The 25786-nt window shown below is 39.3% G+C and overlaps 1 protein-coding gene across 1 annotated transcript in view; it reads right to left on the reverse strand.

Moving 5' to 3' along the window:
- FOXP2 (forkhead box P2) overlaps positions 1–25786 on the reverse strand; it is a 579029-nt gene that overhangs the window by 32915 nt on the left and 520328 nt on the right. The window contains exons 10-16 of the mRNA XM_054725917.1: positions 16371–16584; positions 14744–14848; positions 8177–8264; positions 6440–6523; positions 2079–2280; positions 941–1017; positions 700–801 (exon numbers count right to left, since the gene is read on the reverse strand). Of these exons, the coding sequence (XP_054581892.1) occupies positions 700–801; positions 941–1017; positions 2079–2280; positions 6440–6523; positions 8177–8264; positions 14744–14848; positions 16371–16584 (872 nt within the window). The remainder of the gene's footprint in view (positions 1–699; positions 802–940; positions 1018–2078; positions 2281–6439; positions 6524–8176; positions 8265–14743; positions 14849–16370; positions 16585–25786) is intronic.

Genomic DNA, 25786 nt, shown 5'->3' on the forward strand with positions numbered 1-25786 from the left:
TGAAAATAAAACAGTTCACTTAGTCTGTGCTGAGTGCCCTTATCTTTCCAGACATTGCTCTTTTCCAAAAATAGATACACAGAACTAACATTTTTTTTTTTTAGCTCCTTGTAGGATCCAGACAATGAAGTTGTTTGGACAGGGATATAGATGAACCCCTTTGTCTAAGTAAATAAACTGCATTTATGTTCTGACAGGATAATATTCACTTTACTTTCTTTTAGTTCCAGCTGAGTAGCCACGGACCTCACTCCATGGCAGCTTCAGTCTGTAGGATGAGGTATGATGTGTACAAAAGGCGCAGACCAAGACAAAACCTACAGCCTCCATTTGTTGCACAAGCCAAACAGACATTTTTCAAACTAATTAGCCAATAATATGCAAGAGAAAAAGTAATATCGTGCGACTAACAAAGGTGTTGATGATTGAGTGCTCACACTGTAATTAGTGTGTCAGGCCCTCGTTTCTCTGCCAAGCCTCAGCTATTAATTGCACCAAATTAGAAAACTATATCAGAGGCAAAATTATTCTTTCACTTGTCATTTTGAGAGAGAGAATTCATTCCATTCAAGAGGCAGGTTAAAAAGAGGGGACGCAGATACTAATCTGCTTATGTCATGTAAATAAATGTTCCTTGTGCTATCTGCAAGGCACGGTGCGAGGCCTCTGAACGCTGCCAACAGCCGGGAGAGCAGTTACCTTCCAAGTTGCTGCATTCCGCCGGAAGTAAGCAAAGGTCCGCGTAAACCAGCTGTAAATTTCATTAAGCGTTAACTGCCTGTCAGATGACTCCATGATAGCCTGAAATGAGACAAGGTACGGAGTGACAAAAAATAATGGTTTCCTAAGTAGACTAGATGACATGGTCTCATCCAAGCCTCGCTTGAAGCACTGATGACTTTTCATTGAATGGGGCAAAGTTAGTTTTCCTTCCACTCACCTGCCTTATGAGGGTTGCATACGTAAATGGAGGTCTGACATCTGCGTTTTTATAAAATTCGTAGTTTGGGGCAATCTCTATAAAAATAAGAGACGAGGCGTTAATCCTGCTAGCAAGCCGGGTCTATAGCGTTGATGCTTCCTATTTTCCCCTGGTAGTGGTGAGGTGAGGCCGTGAGAAAGCCACTGACGGGTGAAGGCACAAAGCATGACAGTGGAACTGAATTCCATGAAAAAGGCCATTTCTGAGGGAAAGTGCCAAGGCACCGTCCCCCTGTTGTTTGCCGTCCTTCAGGGCAGGCATCACCAGCTGGCCCGGGCATTTTCCCAGCAGCCAGGTCCTCTGGAAAGCGGCTGGTTCTAGGCATGTTCTTACGTGGACTTTAGCCCCCTCCCCCCGCCATAACCTTTGCTTTCCTCATCTAATACTTCTTAAGGAGCCACAGGGTGATCTCTAGGCATCTGTGGAGCTCCAACAAAGAGAACACAACCCCCTCAAAGCGCCCATATTGAAAATCACTTCGCTTTCTGTAACAAGGGGGCTCTGAGCTACTACTAGGCACAATGTGTGGCTGTGATTATCCAGATGCCCAGGGGGCAAGGGTGCAGGGTAAGGGGAGGAGGGAGAGGGTGAGAAAGGGGGAGAAGGTACATTTGTGTCCCATGCAAACTTGACCGTCACCTGCATCTGAGGCTCAGCAGCGGGTAGGCCTGAGGAGCTGTGGCGGGGTTGGATTTAGGTAGCACCTGAACTGTCTAGCATTAAGCCACGGTGCTGCCTACATGTTTCCAGTGGCTCTTCTCACACAGCATTCCTTGCAGGTGCTGTATTGATGCGGCCTTCCCTTGGAGATCAAAGGATCTCCTTGAATGGAGGTGATAATACGGGCTATCTGGACAACACATCTCTCGCTGTCTCTAATGGGGAGAGCTTTCTTTCCCGAACAACCACTGAGAACAATTCATCATAATGTGCTTAGGGAATCACCCCTCTCCGCCTTTACCAGGAATAAAACAATTATCACTCCATAAATCATGACTGAGTCTTCATGTGCTCTGGCATGGCTCCTCTACAGTTGCTTCAGCTTCAGTTTTCCTCTCCCAAAGTAAAAGAGCTCTACCGAGCATTAATATCCTACCTGATGACATGGGAATGTTGTATTTGTCTGAATGTCGCCTTCGTATGGCTCCCACATTGGGCACACTGGCGGGGGTGATTACTGAGGGTCCCTGGGTAATCGGGGTGACTGGGGCCGTTGGTGTGGTAGGGGTTTGAGGTAAGCTCTGTGGGGATGTCTCCAACATGTTCTTCGACATGGTGACACTAGACACCAGATTTAGCTGCAAAGGCCCAAGAGATGGGCAGGAAAAAGGTAGAGACAAGAGAAAAAGACTTAAAAAGGTTTGACAAATGAGAGTGGATTCACTTCTACAGCTGTGTTGCCACTAATAAGCTGCAAAATGAAGCAGCCAATCTCAACTAATTACAGGATGAAATTGTATCATAAGAACTCTAATTAGAGGATGCTGTTAGAGGTTATCTAATAATCTCTGGCAATGTTACTTAGGACTAACTCCTTCTTGTCCTGCCAGACTTCAGGGAAAGTACATTTTCTTAAATAAAAGCCAGTTGCCGATTACCGACTGCCCCTGTTGTTAAACAGGCCCAGCCCCCAGTGAAGCAACAACAACTGCAATAATGAAGGATGCAATGTTTCCAGCCAATCAGATTCAGAATAAGTTGCTATTCTGTTGCTGCCCGGATTTTTTTTTTTCCCCTCCATAGTCCCAAATCTCAGCTGAGAGGCTCCAGTCAGCTGGAAAATTTTACACTGACCTTTAGTCTCCTTGCTAATTTGGTGGAATGGTAATGACATTACTACATATTCAAACAAAATTGTCTTAATTGCAAATTAGCCGGAGGAGGCTGAAAATTTTCAAATTAAATCTGATTGGAGATGGAGAGAGGGAAATGGAATTTCCTCACTAACAATCATTTGTGGCATGTGTTAACAAATATAATGAAATGTCAAGTTTGCCAATTCCTCTGGAAGTATCATTTTCAATTTATGATTACAGTGTCACTTAAGGCTGATGTACCCTGGAAAGTGGGTGTCAGGGTAGAAAAAAGGAAAAAAGGTGAGAATGTATGCAAGCTGTTTAACCGTGTGCCCTTCATCACGCCCCTCAGAAAAGCCCTCCTCTTCGTGATCAAAAACCCCATATCATCTCTGTCATATTTACTACACACCTTTGTCATAAATAGCATCCAATTAGCAAAAAATTTTACGTAGGGCAGCACATAAAAAGATTTCTGCCATATAGTCAAATGATATTCATAAGAGGTAATCTACTGACCTTTCATTTTATGCAGTAATCTATGCAACCAAGCAAGAAAACTAGTTGTAATTGTTCTGCTCCTCTATGAAGTCGCTGCTTAGTGGCTACATAGAGAATATTCAGCTTTTATATGTAATTTAGTAACACCTGCCTTTTCAAATCCCAAATACGCTTCTTAAGATAAACCTTTTTTTAATGGGGAGAAAATGATGTGTACAGCATTGATTGATCTTTCTTTGTGGATTTGTTTTACACATTTAGTCAGTAGAGAGATTTGTTAGGGAAACAAAAATTAACATATGCCAGCTAATTGTTCTGCTTTCTTGGGCAGCAGCCAGAAGAAGCACATTAGCAGTCTAATAATAACGACTGGCACCCTGAAGGCGTCCCCAAGTGCATCTGTTCCCAATAAACCACAAACTGTTATTCTGTTCGCACTCTAAGCCAGCAGACTGGGCTGGGAATTCTTTGTTACATACATAAATAAAAGCTGAGATAATGCTACTAAATGCTGCACTTAATACATTTACTACATATTCAAACAAAATCGTCTTCAGTGCAAAAAAGCCACTGGTGTAAGCTTCCTCAGGGTGTACAAAACCACCTCTGGTCTGAGAAACGCAGGAAGGTGCACAGGCAGCGATGTGTGCGATGCTGCAGATGATGTTTTATTTTTTTTCAAATCAACACCAGAATGCCTAATTAGTCATGATTTAGATCTTATCATCAGCATTGCGTAACTGTACGTTAAAATTAGAAAAAGAAGACAGAAAAACAAAGCTCTCCTCCATACGTAACCAACTCAGTTAAATGGTTACATAGTCACTTTTAGAAATCATAAACCAGAATAAAATGTCATATTCTGAGGCCAGAAAAAAAAATGCCAACATTGCAAATCAAGGGGAGATCTATCTTGATGAATACTTGACAGGACACTGAACGTTTTGTGGACATGGTAAAAGTTATGAAAACAGGAGAAATACATCTTTTTCTATGCAAACTACTCATGTTTACACGGTTATGGTAGCTTATCCCGCCATCCTGCAATAATAAGCATACCATGTTTGGAAGTGTGCAATCACAAACTGATAAAATAGAATTTATTACTAACTAAAAGGAAGCATGTAAAAGCCAGGATCAGCACTTAGCCACATCAGCTCATCAGAATATAGTCAAGGTTGGGTGAAACTCATTATTCAGGACTCGCAGCCTTGATAACTTTGATTTTCATCCATCCATAGCATGGCCAAAAGGTACCATTTAATGAAGTACCATTCAGAGAGTAAATGGGGTCATATAATAGACAGTGCGGTTGCACCTTGTGTTCATGTACTGATAGCTGTTAAGGGTGCAGTGATGAACCAACAGAGCTCATTTCTCTTTGGTAATAAATTCTTGCTATTAATATTTATCAAATGTGTGGGCCGTCTCAACTGAGCCACAGCACATGAGACCATAAATATCTACTATTATATCAATTTTGAAGCTTCTTTTGTACAGTGTATAAACTTTAGGGTATTTTTAAGGGTGTGTGTATTGACCACTCTTCTTTGAAACCAATTTGAGGCCAGTAGTGCAGTTGCTCACTTCAGATATTGCTAGTTCCAAAGGGAACTTTAAACTGTGGTTTCATTTTAAATCGCTCATCTAAGATTCTATATTAATTGCCCACCATCAAACGCAATTAGCAATTCTTTCATGTGTGGTTTATGTAATGTAATACTTCAATTACATTATTCATTCAGGTTCTGTTGTGGATTATAGGCTGAAAATTCTTTATTAGTGTAGATGTAACCATGCTGCTAGAGTTTTTAAAAATTTACTGATTGAATAATTAATTGGAAAAGAACAAGCTGCAGATTCCTGATGGATTTATGAGACAATTATTCTGTTTTGTGATTATCTACATTATACTATAGAAGCAATGAGGGGGGGGAAACCTTATGGAAAAAATTCATAAATAAAGGGTCAAAAAGATCTTCAAAAGTTTATTTTTTTAATGAAAAACTTAGCCATTATAGAGTTTAAAAAAGTAATATGTCAGATTCAAATGATACATTTCTCCTTTCTTTCTATTAAAATGTGTTTGCAGTACCCTACACTTAAGTGTAGCACAAAGACAAAAACTCTAATACCTTAGCACAGTTTAAGGAAACATGTTCTTTATACAAAAAAGTAAATTTTGAATAATATTAATCAATGAGTGATGTCAGAGATACTAGGAGAAAACTCGTAGAATGTAGTCTGTCTTTTATCTTCCCTCCTACTACAAAACCAAATGATCGTTTTTTCCTGAAGAAATGGAGGGAGAATCAAAGCTGGTATTCCCTAATCATCAGGCTATATAGGAGACTTATTAAAGCATAGCCCCCAAACTTTCATTAAACCAGTTACCCAGCTGATTACTTTAAGTTTCTGAGCAAACATTTGCAGAGTGAGGTAAAGTATATTCTTTTCAACAGTCTGTGTACCTGACAACATTATCAGGTTGTGCTTCAATTTTATATATTTTTTAGGGAAACGACAGTTATTATGTTCTATAATCACCCATTTTCCTTTGCCATAAGCTGTCTAAATTAACAATATGTGTACTATCTAGTAAAACACATTAACAATATGTGTACTATCTAGCAAAACACATGAATATGTGAAATACAACTTAACTGAAATAACCACCAAAGAAATGGAAGAAAATTGACTATGAAAATACTATGACATTTTTGAGAAAATATTTGATTAAAAAAAATCTATTTGTATGTATGTTATGATTGATCGAAGTCCTCGTCGGCATACCACATACCTTTCCATTTGTGATTTGTACTGTTCCTGCTTTTCAGGTTGCTCAAAGTGGGTTTCCTGTTAATATCTGTAAACCTATCACAGAAAGATATTCTCTTGCTTCAGCCGCAAGGCAGTGATTTGTGCACTGATAGGTGTACTTTGTTTAGCGTCACCCATGGTGCAGATTGGATAGATTTTGTAAAAGATAGCATTACTTTAAAAGAAACATACAATTTGACAAGCAATTGCATTTTACTTTCATTTTATTGCCATATTTTTCATCGCTCTCGTTGTTTTCTAGCTGTCACTAAATTGTTCATTTTCTCACTCTGTCACATCAGTAGAGCTATTTACTGTTTATAAAGCAATATGCACTTACAGGTTTGGGAGATGGTTTGGGTTCTGAGGGTCGCATGTGCAAGTGGGTCATCATCGCTTGAAGACGTTCTCGTTCTTTAGAAAGCTGTTAAGAACGAGTGAGATCAGAAGCATTTTAGAAATGACTGATACAGCCATTTTATCGCGGTGATACATCTTATCATTGAGCTTGTCTCAGAGTAATGATTCCTGCATATAAAAGTCTGTGTCCGTAGGAACTTAGCTGGGAGGAAGCGCAACTTTAGCTAGGAAGGATGGGGTGGGGGGGAAACTTGGATAGCTTTCCTTATGTTAAAAGGTCAGAGAAAACAAATAACACTTCATCTTTTTGTCAATAAGAGAATTGAGGTCACCGTTGTCTTGACAGTAACAAGTTACTAAAACCATAAATTAGAAGACCCATGGTGTCTCTTTAAAGTCCTGTGGACACTGTTAGCGATGGACTGGAGCCAGCAGCTGTGAAGGGGTGAAGGGTTCTCAAAGCGAAGTGCCTGCCAGGGTTGTCCCCGCACTTCATGCAGTCCCACTGAGGTCCAGTTAGTGCCCCCTCCAATCTGCCGTCATCAATCTAATTCAATAGAGTGACAGAGACCAGGCGGTGGGAAACGCTGAACTCTGCCACCAAGTCGGCTTCTATACTTGCACTGGGTCTCATTACAAGTGACGGACCTTACTTTTCCATCAGTCAGACACAGCAGAAAAGAAAAGAAAAAAAAAAAAAAAGACATAATTGGTCACACTGCAGACTGTGTCTTCATCAGCTGAACTTTTATGTTTTCCTCCACCTTTTCTAGGTGGTAAACAGGTTTACAGAAAGTTTTTTAAAACGACATCGCTAATTATGCCAGTTAGGTGTCCTTGATTATGTTACAAGTCAAAATAAACATTTTTTAACAGCGCTCTGGGAAAAAGCTACAACATGATGGGTTTAAAACACATCAAGATGTAGTAAAGTGTGAAGAAAAGTATAAATTGTATGTTTAATTCAATAACACAAAGTATGGGTCTGACTGAGAAAAAAACATCTTTACATTGAAACACCGGAAGAAGCCTTAAAGGGTAGGACAAGCGTAGTAAGAATGATAAAGTGATATAACTGCTTCTGACCTGTTTTATGAGTTCTATTTATTTTTGGCTAAATGCTGTTTCAATGTTAACTAAACTGTTTTAACTTAAATTAGCAGCACTTGATATAATACATTACTATCTGTGATATTATAAATTATTTGCAGTCATAACTCTAGTACAGACAAGTCTTAAAATTTTTTGCAAGTTCTTTAATTAAAAATACACCAAAGATAGAAAAGGAAAAGGTTTTTCTCAGAGTAATATGCTACAGGCATGATGCTATAAAGATTTTTGCTATACAATACAATCTAATGGGGGGGGGGAATCATGATTAGTTCATGTAAAAACTGTCTCCGCAATAAAATCATATCCAATTGCGGGGTTGGGAGGTGGGGTTTGGTATAACCACAATTGGGAAAAACTGAGATTTGACTCTTTTTGGATCTCCAAATATAGATTATGTAATCTAAAGGTTATATGTCTACGTGGTAAGTACATTAAGCGATATCCATCCATCCCGAGTTATCAATTGTTGCCATCATTATAAACAATCTAAAATTCCATGTACTGCTATTAGGCATTGTGTTAAAAGACTCAGAAAGTGCCCAGTACTCAATGTAACCCACCAGAAACATGAGAGAGGAGGCCATTACGTTAGCATCTGACAAACCTGTATTTCTAACTGTTGGACCACCTGCATTTGCACTCGGCACTGGGCAGTGCTCCGGTCATCTAACGCATGTTCATTGTTAAGGTGCCTAAACAAACACAAGACACAAAACAGAAAGTTAAACCATGTGTCTCAGTAGTATATGCTCCACTTCGAACGCACTACCCTGAAGTCATATTTCCCTGCACAGTAGGGGAAAAGGAACATCTTGAAACTATACCAACAAAAGTTTCTTGAAATGAGTAATGAAGAAAGTATATAGACAGATACACATGCAACATGTTAATATAAGGAATTGAAATGGTGTTTCTGAGAAAGAACTAATTTATAAACAAGTAGGTTTATTTGTTAGTAGATCAGCAATTGGAAACCTTTGTTCTATTCTGCCCCTTCCCTTGAAAAATTAAATCCGTTCGTTTTAATACATCCTCACTGATCGCAACAACAGACTTGCATGTCTCTTGTCACAATCGTCATCCGGGTTGAAGGGAAACTGTGGACTAAAAGAGTGAGGTGCATCAGGTCAAGTCTGAGGTGTGGGGTTCGACTGCAGGAGCGCACCTCCCCTGTCCCTGTCTGCCCTCAGCTCAGCTCTGCTCAGTTCTCCCATGAACCTAATTGTAACTCCACTAAGATTCACTCACTCTTTCTTGGAAAGGAGGCATGAATGTTAAACTGGAGGTTAGCTTATGATGTAAAGTGTCACTAATTCCTAATTAACGAGATATTTAAAAGTTGTTCTTCAGAGTTTTCACCAAAATTTTAATAACAGTGAGATCGTGTTCTATCAGTGTACTACAATGGTCATTGTATTCTTAACTTTAATATCGTTGTATTTTTCTTATGGGTGTTTTCACTATGAACACGCACATATTTATCCCACAATCTGTCTAAATGAGGAATGTTTTTTAAAAGCGCTGTAGCTATCCACAAAGACTAGAATGTAAATGGAACATGCTAAGTAGAATACACAGCTTCATAAAAAAAGATATATGCTGCAGGACATGTTTATTTTTGCATAAAATCACTTTTAGAGAGGTTATTTTTTACACTTGTGTACATCTTAGTGATAATTATCCTATACTTAAAGAACTAAAAAATGTATAAAATGTTTGCATTATATATTTGGGTCTTAGAAACCTATTCAATTTATCTATACAGCTCTTATTAGAATAGAGACTATAGACTACAATAACAGTCAATGAGGTTTTGTCTTGATTGAATTTTTCAGTGGGACACAAAAGAACCTTGTCATTAAAATAGTCCTTTATTCTCCTGTATGAAGGCGAAAGGTTTTTAAAGTGTTGTGATGTTCAGTAATGAGCCTCTATCTAAATTATCATTGGTGACAAACTCACAAAGCACTTTTCGAGGACACATAGTTATGAAATGCCAGAGCTGCCACTTTCTTTCCTGTAATTATAGGCTAGCTTGCAGCCCTTCAATGATCATTTATAGAACAGCCTCCAGTGGATTACTGAGAACTTGAAAAACACATACATACCTCTGCCACATCTCCCTTCTCCTTTCGTTGCTATTGTTTACCAGTGATATGTAAAATAATAGTGCCTATTCATTCTCCCTACTTAATTATGCCAATCAAAGTACAGAAATAGTGTTGGATATAAATACAATGTACTAAGACTAAATAAATAGGCTGAATATTAATATTAAATTATGAATGTATGTATTTGTGACTATTTTGTGCCCAAATTATTCTCTTTTATGCTTTTATAACTATCTCAGGTACTACATATTGCTATTCAAAAATTCTCTATGATTTATAAATCAAGAATGAGATAATACTGAAAAATGAGAGGATTGGTGGATTTTTCTCAGTCAGTGCCTAATTGCTGTTTCAAAATGCATATGCAAAGGGACATTTCATTAATCATTTAATCATGTCCCTTGCAGGAAGTTGGAACTAATGTTGCAAATACCCTTTTCATATGAATGCTCCATAATACTATCTTATGCATTTGATATATTGCCTATGTCATAAATTATAGCTGCTTCAAAATGACCAAGTGGGGTTGTTATCCCTGAAGATGCTTGTTACAAAACCTTTATTAAGTTTCTTTTTTTACTTATCGGTGGTTCTATTTCACAGCTTCATACTAGCCAACAATAATATGCTTTCTGATGGCAAAGGTCTGTAAATTACACATGCAATCACTAACACCATTTCACAGGCCTGTTCTACTTCTACTGGTCTGCTAACAAGACGATTACACACAAATTACTGAATATCTATGAAATATTTAAATGCATTCTACTCTACTATGCATTAATAAGAGCAAAGCAAGCTCTGGAATTCTGGTTAGCTCCAGTCCCTAATGTCCCCTAATGAGCTTCTTACCGAGACTGCAGTTCAAACACAGAGGTGAAGAAAAAATGCAAAGGGTGCATTCAGAAAGGCAGCACTGAACAAACATTGTGTGAGCCAGCTCTAATTTATAGGTCACTTTATAGGTATATTGATTTTTGTTTTCAAAATGGAATAAACGATGTGGTCTACTGACGTTCTTTCAAAACTGCATTGAATCTGTGTGCCAGGTAGGTGGTGGGGACTGAAAAAAAATGTGAGGAGGCAGTCAAATTCTTTCTAAAAACAGTGAAGCAAGCACTTCAGAAAGATGAAAAGTAGAAAAGGGTCCGTCCAACATAGTTAATGCACAATTCTCTTTAACGAAGCTTTTAAGGTTATGAACGCATGTGGTAACTTCGATTATATGCACAGCAGATTAGCAATTCAATTTTAAACTCTAGATTTTTCAAATTCATTTAAAGTTATAGTATTTTATAAGCTAAAAAGAGATCGGATTTAATCCAACTATGTTAGACTTTTTTTTTTTTTTGTACAAAATGTTTCACTTGCAAATCACTGTGTTTGATTTATTTTGCATCAAGCTTTTTATGTTTAAACACTGACAGGAGTTTAAATACAAAATGTTAGCTGTCACTATTCATTTAGCTGATTATGTGAGATGCCTTAGTTTTGAGAGATGGGGGCACTGTCACCAAAAGAAACAACATTCTGACAAGTTCAAAGAATGCTTTCTTGAGGTCATAATTTTGTAGCCATGCTGCCTAGTCAAAGACAAAGACATAGACAATACACACTAAGCAGAAGCACAATTTCTAGTCAGCTACCAGAAAAGGAGACAACATATTTCCCATTAAATAAACTATTTCCACTACCTCTTCTATTGTTCTTTCCACAGTGTCAAGACTTAAAAATGTAGTCTTTGTAAATAAACCTGATTCATTTATTATCAACTGATTACTCTTTAACAGATTGATATTTTTATGGCACTAACCAGTCTGCCCTTCTTCAAAGGGAATATATCCATCTTTGTATCTCAGACCATGTTTTGTTTGCTGGCATCTACGCTTGCAAGTTCAGGAGCACTTGTCTGCTAACTGGAATGTGATATTGCAAACCTTTTGGATTAAGATCTAAAAGTCAATCCATCTACATTCCAACTGACTTAGGTCCAGTGGAATGATAAATCTGCAGCCTAACTACACAGGTTTTGTCAGTTGTTATTACACTTTGACATTGATTAGACAGTAATGAAGAACTAATATTAAATGGTTTTAGTAATCTAGTAAAGTCTTCAATTATTGGTCAGAAAAATGATAAGCTTCTGTCAACACTACTTTACAGAAAAATTCAAAATTTTTCCTAAATACCTTTTTAGCCTGAATTTTCTTCCTCTTTTATTTTCTGTTTTTATTTGGCTATTACAAATAAAGGTTTATAATTTAATCAAGGTTTTTCATACAATAGAAAGTAATGTTTCAATTGAATACTTAATATTGAATATTAAAATCATGTATGTACATATATAACATGCATGTACACATATATGTACATAATCAGATATGTACATATATACATGTACACACATATCTATATATGCAACTCTCTTCTGGAGGCTTTTCATTTGATGCTGGGCAAAAACAGTGAGAGATTCTACCAACTTGGGAAAGTAATGCAAGAAAGGGAATTTGGGATTCACTATAATTTCTTTTATTATTTGTTATTTAACATATGTAGGCTAAGTAGTAATAATGAATAGTTTACTTGATTTCAAACCAATGAATAAGTTGTCTGATACCAAAGTAAAGTTCAAGCTATATAGTTTATTTCTAGAAATAAAAATGCCCCATTATTTTCTAAAAAAAATCTTTTATAAAAACACTGGCTATAAAATTTCCAGAGAATGAATAAACAAGAAAACAGAGAGCTAAAAACCTGTCATAGCTTTTTGACTTGTCTGACTTTTTATGTGCCAAGACCCAATTCTCTCCATGATTACAAAAGAAAAGCAAAATCTTCGTTTCGAGAAAATCTTTATTAGTGGTGATGCCTCTTCATTTCATTTCCCACAAAGTCACTAAATAAAGTGAAATTAATTTAATAAAATTATTATTTTATTTCTCTTAAAATTTCACACACATTTTAAGAGAAAGACAATATCAGTATGGAAATATGTCTTATTAATATTTCATTTCAGTACAGTACACTGGCATTAGCTCTATTAACAGAAATTATCACAGATCTGTGGTTTAGGGAATTTAAAGCATATAATAAAAAAATGAACTAACAGAAAGGCCTTAAAATCTGCTGTCATTTGTTCTGTCATCCCTATAAATTTAATGGGTCGGAAAAATGGTCAGTCTTTGGAACCAAAGTTGATATTTAATTGAAAGAAAATGCTTTCCTACTTGTAATTCTTCAGTCTAAAAAATACTAGCATGACTATAAAAAAGAAACATGAAGGGTAAAATGAGGGTTCCTATTCATCTTCGTGTTAGTAATAAAATATATATAAGTATTTAAGATAAATAAAAATTCTCCTTTCCACGTGCTATAAAGAAAATCATCCTGAAGAAAATATATGGTATTTTCTTAAAGATTTATTTTGATTTTTGTCAGAAAGAATAACTTGAAGCAATAAAATGTATGGTGACTGGGCTGATTCGATGCTTTAAATTATCATACTGAAGAAATAGCATTAGTCCGGTAACTACTCTTAGTGATAATAAATAATATTGATAAGGACTAATATGCCCAAATGAAGAAATTAGTTCTTAAAAAAAGTAATATACCTATATTCTGTCTTTGTTTAGATTAGAACACTCAAATCAGTTTCATACCCGACTAAATGACAGCTCACAACTATTTTGATACAGTAGGAGTGCAAATATTCATTTCAGGACTTTTAAAAAAGTCATAGCAAAATAGGAAGCATATTTCCTTTGAAGTGGTCAGTAATAAAAACTGTTTTAAAAAATCCTTGTAGAAGTACTAAAGTTATTATGATATCAAGTATGTGTGCCTTGTTGTTAAGGTGCCTTTGCTCTATACCCTGTCGTCTACCATTTGTAAACACATCTTTCTGATGTCTCTGCCAACATCCTGGCAAAATAGCAGTGCAATTTCAAATGAGCTAATTAACTTAATTGTTGATGAAGCATGAAACAGTTCATTCACCCTGTGAGCTGCTCCATGACAACATAAGAGTCTCAGCCTGTGAAGTTACTCATCTCCATAAATCTATCTGTAGCTCTGTTTAGAACTCTCGTACACTGGAATTGTGCATAGAAAATGGTCATGAAAAAATGCATATTCTCATTTGAAAAAGAACCTTTTAAAAAGTAAATAATAAATTGTCACTGTATGAAAAAATTAAAGATACTTCAAGTTTTAATGTTAAGCTAGAGAAGCCATACAACCATCATACGTACATACAACCATGTATGTTTCTTTATGATGCTGGGGGCAACAAGTGTCAATGTGGATAAAACATAAATATCTTAAAATTTTAGCTCCTTTTAACTTTGTTTTTTTATTTTTATATACATCTGTTAAATATACATCTTAAATATCATTATTTAAAGTAAGAAATATAAAGTTTACAATTAAAAAATAAACCTATAAAGTATATATGTTTAAAATACACATATATAATATGACTCCTCATATAGTTTTACTTGAAATTTTTATTAAAAACTGAAATTTTAGTGAACCCTGCAAGCATATGTCCCAATTATTAATGATGCTGTTATAGTAGGCTAATATTTTTCATTCATTCAAAAACCTCTATTGGCCCTAGCTGGTTTTGCTCAGTGGATAGAGTGTTGACCTTCGGACTGAAGGGTCCTGGGTTCGATTCCAGTCAAGGCCACATACCTTGGTTGCAGGCTCCTCCCCAGCCCAGGCCCTGGTTCGGCTGTGTGCAGGAGGCAACCAAGCGATGTGTTTCTCTCACATTGATATTCCTCTCTGTCTTTCCCTCTCTCAAAGATCAATGGAAAAGTATCCTTGGGTGAGGATTAAAAAGGACAAAAAGCAAAACAAACAAACAAAACTCTATTGAATTATTTATAAATTTTCTCATGAAAAGATGAACAGTTAAACTTCTTCATCTGACTTTGCTAATCCACTTGTTGAAATAAAGAAAACTTAGTATCCCTCATGATGGACCTTGTGCTTAAAACAATGTGCCTATAACTCCCATTAACCCACTTTTGCCCCTAAAAAAGTTAAAAACATACTTTAAAAACTGTCCAAAATCTTCACAAATGCTTTCACAGCCGGGCCATTTGCAAACTCCGTGGCCATAGAGAGTGTGAGAGGCTCCAGTCTCCTCATGTGACGAGCTGTAGCAAAGGAACATGCATCAGATTCATCTCAAAAAGCCATAATCGTTGCAGACTGCTAGAGCCTGTCAGGTTACACCCAGTGACAAACAGGTCAAAACAGGTCAATTCAGCTCAGAGCACTCAGGAAAATTTAATCGTTCTACTGAATAGTTCAACTGCCAAGGCTAGATGATGTTCCAATTAGATGGGAAATAGAACCAAAGACAACTGTTAATAAAGGATGAAAAACCAAGAGGACTGCATAATATCATATGCTAATCCTGCCATATGACCTTAATGTAACATTTACCACTAAAGAAGTATATATATTTATTCATATGTGGTCAAGTGGGGAAAAAAACCACCTGTATTTTTAAGAGAATAATAAGATTTTTGAAATGCTCTTTTTAAAGAAGAGTATTAGGAGATTTAAATTGTTCAATATATACATGTGAACCATATATATGTCTACTAGTAACAGTTGATTTAAAAAATGCTACTTTGATAGGTATTATATCAGATAGAGAGATCCTAGAGAAATCAACCAACTTCTGGAATATACAATCAACAAATTAATCTCAATTAAAACAAGTGTGAAAGCATTCTGAGGAATACCATTTTATATTAATGCAAGTTAATAAGAAAAATGTTTCATGATACTCAAAAACATTGCCAAATGATAACATTCTATTTTAAACTTACTGTAATTAAATGTGTCTTTGAAAAAAAAAATTTTATGAAAAAAGTATCTGTTGCAGCGAGGCAGATATTTGTATTATATTAAACAACACTATCATTCCACTACACTTAAATTTGAAAGCTATACATCATATACGCCTCAGCCACTTTAAGAAATCTTCCACTTATGTTTCATGTTGAGAAATATTTTAGCTTACATGTTTCATATAAATTACTTTAAAGGCCTTGAATAGGTATCCATATCCCTGACTAAATGGAACTAAATGGACAAAAGTGCATGGGTGCTCCTCTTACAAAGGCAGTCTTTATACAACTAAAGTAAAACAGTAACTTTAAAAATCATCTAACATAATGTACTCAATGTTGGTAACTTACATAAAATAATTTTTAACTTATGAATTTTGAGTCAAATTTATTCAGAAAGTTATCAGCATAAGTTTATTTTTACATATTTATAAATCCCATCATATATATATATTCTGATGTCTAAACTCATGTGTGAAACTGGTTAAGTTACAAAATGGTAAAATGTTCTGATGGAATTCAGGTTAATAACAACATCTTAGTAATAAAAATATATCAACACGATAATTCCACATGCACTTATTAAAAATAACTTTTTTCAGATAAATTACCACTGTAGCCATAAAACTGCTAGTATTTAAACTGCTTTTTGAAATAAAAAAATAAGATGTAAGATAAATAATCTAAAGGTTTCCATTTAATTTGCTGTTTTATACATTTTCCCTTTGTTAGCACAAATCATAATTTTTAGTTTTAATCGACAGTGAAAGTAAAATTTGGTGAAAGATAAATATAAGATAAATCTCGTGAGATTTACCTGTCCCGCCTTGTGTTTAGAACTGAAGACTGTCCATTCACTATGGAATGATGGGTTATTGGTGGTGAGGCTTTGGAAGTGGTGGGGGAGGTAGTCAAGGAGGAGTTGTTAGTGGTGAGGTCTAGCCCTCCGTGTTTGATGCCATTGTCTTCCATGCTGTGAACTCCAGTCACTTCTTTCCATAACTGCTGAATCTCAGCAGGACTCAAGCCAGCTATAAAATGGAAAAAAGAGCCACAAGATAAAGTTCACCTAATGAGATTAGTGTTACTTTTGGATTGATGTTAATAATAAAAGTAATGTTACAGCATAATTAACATACAAAAATAAATGACTTTACACCATCAGCACCACAGCTTTTCTCTTAAATAATCAGTTAATAGCATTGGCTAAAGACTACCAATTTGGGAATAGTACTGAGAATAACAGTGTTCAGAAAAATATTAAAGATCTATAGAAAAAATCCAGCAAATTCTATTTGAAGATTATACAATTTCTACCAGATTTTACTTATTGCTAGCTAATATTAAGTTTTTATTAGTAAGGAAGTAAAAGAGAAATAGATTTGTAAATAAGATATATCAAAAGAAATGAATGAAAAGAAAAATGATGTTATGAAGGTTAACAAAAATGTCAGAGCAAAACAGTAAACACTAAATTCAAAATCCTATCTAATAAAAGAGTAATATGCAAATTGACTGTACCTCCGCTACACCAACAAGCCACGCCCACAAGCCACACCCACCAGTCAATCAGGAGCAAATATGCAAATAAACCCAACCAAGATGGCTGAGGCCAAGGAGAGCAGGAGGGAGGCTTGGGTTTCCCTGGCGATGGAGGAAGCCAAGCTTTCTGCCTGCCCTTGCCAGCCCAGGCCTCTGCTTAAGGCTACAAAGTTTCAATTATAGAAGGTAAATAAATTCCAACAGAAATGGCTGCGGCCACTGAGTGAGCAGAAGGCTTGGCTCCGCTCCAGGCTACAAAGTTTCAATTATAGAAGATAAATAAACCCCAGATACCAGGGCCTCCGCTTGGGTCGCTGGGGGGCGTGGCCGGCCTGCAAACCACCACAGGCCCATCGCCCAGGCCATCCCACGCCCCAAGGGAATCCCCACCCTGATCTGGGACACCCTTCAGGGCAAACAAGCTGGCCCTCACCCATGCACCAGGCCTCTATCCTATCTAATAAAAGAGTAATATGTAGATTGACCATCACTCCAACACACAAGATGGCTGCCCCCTTGTGGTCAAAGATCCTGTCCCCATGTGGACACAAGATGACCGCCACAAGATGGCCAGCAGGGGAGGGCAGTTGGGAGGAACCAGGTCTGCAAGGGAGGGAAGTTGGGGGTGACCAGGCCTGCAGGGAAGGGCAGCTGAGTGGGACCCAGGCCTGCAGGGGAGGACAGTTGGGGGTGACCAGGCCTGCAGGGGAGGGCAGTTAGGGGCAAATAGGCTGGCAGGGGAGCAGTTAGGCATCAATCAGGCTGGCAGGGGAGTGGTTAGGAGGTGATCAGGTTGGCAGGCAGAAGCGATTAAGGGCAATCAGAAAGGCAGGCAGGCGAGCAGTTGGGAGCCAGCAGTCCTGGATTGTGAGAGGGATGTCTGACTGCCTGTTTAGGCCCGATCCCGCTGGGCCTAAACGGGCAGTCGGACATCCCTCAAGGGGTCCCAGATTGGAGAGGGTGCAGGCTGGGCTGAGGGACACTCACCCCTATGCACGAATTTTATGCACCGGGCCTCTATTAAAACTATATTTGATAATTATCATTTTGAAGTCCTGAATAAGACAATATGCTTATTATATGAATCAATTAAGCAGATAATATCTAAACGTCTCCTTTACTTTATGACTGGTAGAATAAATCCACTACTCATTGTAACAACTCCCTGGTTAAGATTATACAAACTAACCTAATTTATGAAGAATGAAAATATAAGACCTAGGCACAATCCTTGCACTCTTATCTATAATTTTCAAACAAGTAATTGAAACACTATTGTTTATAATATTTAACTTATAAAATAATACTTATATGTTCCAAGTACTGTGCTTTCACCTAGTCTTTATAAACCTTACTAGAGGCCCGGTGCACAGATCCGTGCATCAGTGGGGTCCCTCGCCCTGGCCTGTGGGGATCAGTGGACCTTCATTGCCACTGAAAACCAGCCTTACCCACAAGCTTGTGGGGCTCCAGCCCTCTGTCCATGTCAGTCCTGCACAGCACGAAGTAGTGCAGGAAGCAGCAGGCGGCCGGGGAGGAGCCTGAGCCAGGGCTGGGTGCCGCACAGCTCCTGCTCATCCCAGCCCCGCTGCCCCTGCCACCACTGCTCAGGTGCACAGGGGGAGTGTCTGCCAGAGAGGCTCCTGCCACCTCAGCTGCACTCGCCAGCTGTGAGCCCTGCTGGTGCCCATTTGTCAACTGAGCAGTGCTCCCACTGTGGGAGCGCACTGACCACCAGGGGGCAGCTCCTGCATTGAGCATCTTGCCCCCAGGTGGTCAGTGCATGTCATGGCTACTGGCCGGTCGTCTGGTCGTCTGGTCACTTAGGCTTTATATATAGAGATGCTCTTTAATCCTCACTACAATCCAATACAGTTGATATTTTTTCAAACATTTCTTCATTAAATTTATTGGAGTGACTTTGGTTATCAAAATTATATAGGTTTCAAGTGTACAGTTCTATGATACATCATGTGTATTTTTCATTGTGTGTTTACCATCCAAAGTCAAATCTCCTTCTGTCACCATATATTTGACTTCCTTTACCCTGATATTTTTTATTTTAACCAATTATGGATAAGGAAACAAAGTAGAAGCAAGGTTCAAAAGTATATACAAAGCCACAAATCTTATATGCAGTATAAGGTAGCCTGACTTGAATGTCTTTGCTCTTAAAATATTATATTAAATATATGAAAATTTCTGGGAAAAGGTAGTTGTCATTATACCTGCTATTGTTTATTAAGTATCAACTGTATTTTAGTGCTTTACATTCATAATCACAATTAACCACATTGAAAGTTAGAAATCATTACATTTTACAGATGAGGAGGTAGAGGCTTGTATCAATGAAATACGTTGCCTAAATCACTAAGTGGACAGAATTTAAACCTAATGGTCTGTGACTCCTAATTCTTTGTTTGTTTTTACTATGTTTATCTACAATGTCTAATAGAAAAATGGAAGTGCTAATCAAACCATTTCCCCACTCCCACAACCCAAAAAGCGTGTACATCGGATGATACAGTGATGGTGAGTGACCAAGAGGTATGTGGGCATGAGTGGGATGGAAAAGGTAGGGAGAATGGAGAAAGATAACAGAATAGGATGGAGAGAAGAGTTAGGCCTCTCACACCTGCAGGTGGAAGAACCATCGATCTAGACATAGTGGTAAGTAGACCAAAGTAACAGAAGAATTCTCACAGCTCCAGCCATAACTTCTGGTTAAATTACTCATACAGTGGCAATCTTAAATTGTTTATGCCCATCACTACAAGTTTTACTGAAAGTTATTATTTTGGTGATTCTGGATTCTCATGATTGAAAGAGTAAAGAAAAAATAGGATAATTCAGATTTCCAAAGTTGTTAAAAAATACCAGTTTTCTTCTATTAAAAAAGAATCCTATATAATAAAAAGGTAATATGCAAATTGACCATCACTCCAACATATAAGATGGCCACCCCATGTGGACACAAGATGGCCACCACAAGATGACCAGCAGGGGAAGACAGTTGGGGGAGACCAGGCCTGCAGGGGAGGGCAGTTAGGGGTGATTTAGAGGAGGGCAGTTGGGGGGGACCAGGCCTGCAGGGGAGGGCAGTTAGGGGTGATTGGGCCAGCAGAGGAGGGCAGTTGGGGGGACCCAGGCCTGCAGGGGAGGGCAGTTGGGGGGATCAGGCCTGCAGGGTAGGGCAGTTGGGGGGGATCAGGACTGTAGAGGAGGACAGTTGGGGGGGACCAGGCCTGCAGGGGAGGACATTTGGGGGGGACCAGGTTGGCAGGGAAAGGCAGTTAGGGGTGACTGGGCTGGCAGGGGAGGGCAGTTGGGAGGGACAAGGCCTACAGGGGAGGGCAGTGGGGATGACCAGGCTGCAGGGGAGGGCAGTGGGGGTGACCAGGCTGCAGGGGAGGGCAGTTAGAGGTGACCAGGCTGGTAGGGGAGGGCAGTTAGGGGCAATCGGGCCGGCAGGGGAGTAGTTAGGTGTCGATCAGGCTGGCAGGGGAGTGGTTAGAGGGTGATCAGGCTGGCAGGCAGAACCGGTTAGGGGCAATCAAGCAGGCAGGCAGGCAGGCAGGCAAGTGGTTGGGAACCAGTAGTCCTGGATTGTGAGAGGGATGTCCGACTGCCCGATGGGATCGGGCCTAAACGGGCAGTTGGACATCCCTTGAGGAGTCCCAGATTGGAGAGGGTGCAGGCTGGCCTGAGAGACACAACCCCCTCCCCCATGCACGAATTTTGTGCACTGGGCTTCTAGTGGCTTAATAAAGTTAGGTGTTTCTATTACATAAAAAATAATTTCTATATAATGATCATTAATTATAGCTTTAATTATAGCTTCAACCATGGATTATAAAACTTTTCTGATTGTAACTTTTTGTTTTTGTTTTTTAAATATTTTATTGATTTTTTTACAGAGAGGAAGAGAGAGGGATAGAGAGTCAGAAACATCGATGAGAGAGAAATATCAATCAGCTGCCTCTTGCACACCCCCCACTGGGGATGTGCCTGCAACTAAGGTACATGCCCTTGACCGGAATCGAACCCGGGACCCTTCAGTCCGCAGGCCGACGCTCTATCCACTGAGCCAAACCGGTTTTGGCAACTGATTGTAACTTTTTGATTACCTACCTCTATGTGTTAGGTGTCCTAAGGTCCAAACTCCATTAACAAATCCTTTTGTGTGATAGCATCTATATCACTTCAGCATCAAAACTCACACTATCTCACTTGCCACCTCTCTGCTTCACCATCAACTCTTGCCTGGACCACTGCTGTAGCTTCCTGTCTTCCTGCTTTTAACTTGCCTTTGTATAATTTATTCTTCATATATCAGTCAAAATTTATCTCTTTAAATGTAAATTAGGCCATATCACTTCCCAGGCAAACTCTTCAATGGCTTTCCAGAATGCTTAGAAAAACAACACCTGACTATGGCTTATGAGGTGCTGGCATTTATCACCTGGCTCTTGCCTACCTCGCTGACCTCATCTCTTTCTCTACATTTCATGCTGTTATACTTCTGCTGCTATTCAAAGGTATCACTTGCCACCTTACCAGCTATTGCTCTGGCTGTTCCCACAGCCTGGGCCACTCTGGTTGCAGATGTTCCATGGCATCACCTCCTCTCAAAGGTCATTGACCACACACTCAACCACTGCCACTCTCCACCCTATTTTCTATTATTCTCTATGACCTTACCCTACCTATTTTTTAAGGTTTATCAGTCTCTGAAACTATATTACTTTTATAAACTTACTAGTGACCCAGTGCACGGATTTGTACACATTGAAAGGAAATTAATTAGAAGGTGGCCAGCAGGACAGAACTGGGTGAAACTGGCCGGACATGCCCTGGAGGCAACCTCCCGTGGTCCCTCCCTGGCATCTGTGGAGTGAGCGGGGTCCCTTCGGCAGGTGGAGTCCTTCGGCCTGGCCTGCAGGGATCGGGCTGAAACCAGCTCTCCGACATCCCCTGAGGGGTCTGGGAGTGCGAGAGGGTCTCTGCAAAGTTGATGTCTTATAGTGTGTGGAACGCAAGCGCAAGTTTGCAGTAAACCAGATTCGGCCCGACAGTGCCCCAGCAACAACAGGTGAAGGTGGAATCGCGTGGCCCTGTGAGGAATTGGGCTCCCTCCTCTCTGGTTTCAGGGTGCTTCACCTGAGAACTGCCGCTGCCAAGTCACTGCAGCTCGGCAGCTCCTGCATTGAGTGTCTGCACCCTGGTGGTCAGTGCGCATCATAGCGACCGATCAGATGGTTGGACACTTAGCATATTAGCCTTTTACATATATAGAGATCATCATTCTCCGTCCTTTACAATTTAAGCTGTATAAGAATAGGAATTTCTTATTTTACTAGTATATCCCCAGTGCCTAGAACAGTGCCTGGCATGTGTCCAATAATCAGTTGTTGATATCATTGATTTTAACAAATTCATACAGTTCTTGAAGACATCTTGGTTTCCACATGGAGGTTCTGTGGCTCTTAAAGGGCATACTATTTATGAGCATTGCTCCTCTCTAAGGCCAATGTCTAGTGAATTATAAATGATACTAGATTCTAACAAATTAAGTGGCTAATGAAATTTCATATCTTGGCTAAAGAACTCTTAGATACTTTTAGGAACTATCTTAGTGAATGATATTATTAATAATTTTGTTTTTTAGATTTTATTAATAATTTAGTTAACCTAAGTATCCGCTTACTTTTAAAAGCAGATTTCCATTATACTAGTCATTTGTATTGAAAATCAATGGGATGAGCATGATATCACAATGATATGGCAATAAATACCAAGCACATCAACATTTGATGAATAAATAACCATTCAGTATCCAAATAATGATTCTTAATTAAAAGAAGGAGGAAATTGTTTTTAAACATTATAGGTCAGAGGCAGAGAATAGATCATACCAAAAAGAGATTCCTGTTAGCAGGAGTGGTTCCCAAAAGTATCTGCATATTAGAATCACTTGGGGATATTTCAAAACTTCCCAATTAAATCATAATTTCTAGTGGTAGGACCAAGGAATCAATAGTTTTGAAGCTGCATAGATGATTCCAAAGTGCAAGTAATTTGAGAGGGGGATTTTTAAAAGTAAACTATCACATTGTTCATGAGACAAAGTTGTCACATCTACAATTTGCTTGGCTCTTTCCTATGACTACAAACTATGAAAATGGAACCACTATTCAATTTTGTACAATTTTGAAAGTTTGTGAGCTTTCAAGTTTTGATGATTTACAAGAAATAATTTAAGCTATTTATCTGTCGGTAATGCACAAGCTCAGCGTTCCCCACACAGTGTTCTCTGGAACAGTGCTCTTCTAAGGGCTGTCAATCTGAGAGGTGGTCTCTGTGTTTTAGACACTCAGCAGTGTCCTGATTCACGTTAGCATGTCAAACAGTTCTGAGATGTCTAGGCACAAAGAACACTTGAGTCTCTTTTTTAAACTCAGTGTTTTACAAATATATTTGAGGAAAATAAAAAATCCATGGGGCTCATTTATTCTAATATTAAATACCAGGAATAAGCTTAGGGTTTATTAAGTGATCTCCAGCCCAGGCCCCTTCCTTAGATTGCGGGCTGCCTTTTTATAAACTTAGCAAATATCTTAAAGCTTACAAGTTCAAAACGAAGCTTCTGTTTATACAGCCCCTCTGACTTCAACTAGGTTTTTTGTCTATTTTACAGATGCTTTTCTAAGTGCTTCATACATGGTAATTAATCTAATACCCCCAAGCACTATGGTTTTTGTTGTTATTACTATTATTAATTACTAGAGACCCAGTGCATGAATTCAGTATGGGTGGGGCCTGGCCCACTCCGATCGCAGGTTATCTGGCCAGGCCAGCTGGGGGGAGGGGATGTGGGAGGTTGGCCATCCAGGGCCTCAGGTGGTTGGCTGGTACACCCCGCACCCTGGTCAAACTCCTGGTCTAACTCCCAGTCAGGAGGACAATTTGCATATTGGCCTTTTATTATATAATATTATTATAATAAAGATGAGGACACTGAGACACAGAAAAGCTAAGCTAATACATACAGAGTTCCCTCACAGTTTTAGGTCATTATTCAAATACTAGAGGCCTGGTGCATGAAATTCATGCATGTGGGTGTGTGTCCCTCAGCCCAGCCTGCACCCTCTCCAATCTGGGACCCCTCGAGGGATGTCCGACTGCCTGTTTAGGCCCAATCCCATCAGGCAGTCGGACATCCCTCTCACAATCCAGGACTACTGGTTCCCAACCACTTGCCTGCCTGCCTGCCTGATTGCCCCTAACTGCTTCTGCCTGCTAACCTGATCACTCCCTAACCACTCCCCTGCTGGCCTGATTGCCCCTAACTGCCCTCCCCTGCTGGCCCGGTCACCCCTAACTGCCCTTCCCTGCCAGCCTGGTCACCCCTAATTGCCCTACCCTGCTGGCCTGGTTTCCCCCAACTGCCCTCCCCTGCTGGCCCGGTCCCCCCCAACTGCCCTTCCCTGTAGGCCTGGTCCCCACCAACTGCCCTCCCCTGCAGGCCTGGTTGCCCCCAACTGCCCTCCCTTGCAGGCCTAGTCCCCCCAAACTGCCCTCCCCTGCAGGCCTGGTCACCCCTAACTACCCTCTCTTGCAGGCCTGATTACCCCCAACTGCCCTTCCTTACAGGCCTGGTCTCACCCAACTGCCCTCCCCTGCCATCTTGTGGTGGCCATCTTGTGTCCACATGGGGGCAGCCATCTTTGACCACATGGGGGCGGCCATCTTGTGTGTTGGAGTGACAATCAATTTGTATATTACTCTTTTATTAAATAGAATCCCCTTCCCAGGACTTCTTCACTGGCCACCCTGTCTACAGGTTCAAGTCCTCCCATTTCCTACTGCTGCTTTATTTTTTCCTATCCTTAAATGTCTTTCTACTCAGCACTTTCCACTATCTATTTCAATTAATTTATTTGTTGCCTTTCTTCTACACTGAAATGTAAGTTTTACGTTGGCAGATATTTTTATCTGTTTTCTTCACTGAATGTCTGCAGTGAGTGCAACTTCAAAGAATATTACTGAGAGTTGTACACTCGACCAGAACACTAGTGTACTGGGAAGCATAATTTAGGAATCACTGGATTAGACCATCATAAAATAATAAACTTAAAATTTTAAGTGAAGATTATTCAAGTTTCCTTAATAACTTATTTCAGGGATGTATACATCCTAGTGGTAAAAAGTTGTATAATTATGTAATTTAAAAATTTCATGACCACATGAAATTCAGAAACCCTATTCTACTTTTTTATGATGACTTGGGCTTGTTCTTGTTCACTGCCAGTACTACAAATAAGCATTAAAAGGTTTGTTTTTCCAGGAGTTGAATTAATCAAGAAATAAATTACTAACTAAACTGCATATAAAGCAATCCTATGTAATAAAAGCCTAATATGCAAATTGTCCCCTTGATTGGGAGTTCAACTGCTCGCTATGATGTGCACTGACCACCAGTGGGCGGTGTGGAACATGGTGGGCATTGGCAATGTGCTGCAACCTCTCGCCGGCTACCTGGGGCCGGGGATGACAGGGATGGCAGTGTGGTGAGAATGCGGGGTGTCCACTGAGCTCACTCTTACTCCCCCTGCTACCCTCCCCCAGGATGCCAAGGCTCATGCAACAGGGAAGCCCCTATGCTCAGGTGCCGAGTGCCAGCGAGGAGCC

Source organism: Eptesicus fuscus, chromosome 14, assembly GCF_027574615.1.
Source record: "Eptesicus fuscus isolate TK198812 chromosome 14, DD_ASM_mEF_20220401, whole genome shotgun sequence".
Lineage (NCBI taxonomy): Eukaryota > Metazoa > Chordata > Mammalia > Chiroptera > Vespertilionidae > Eptesicus > Eptesicus fuscus.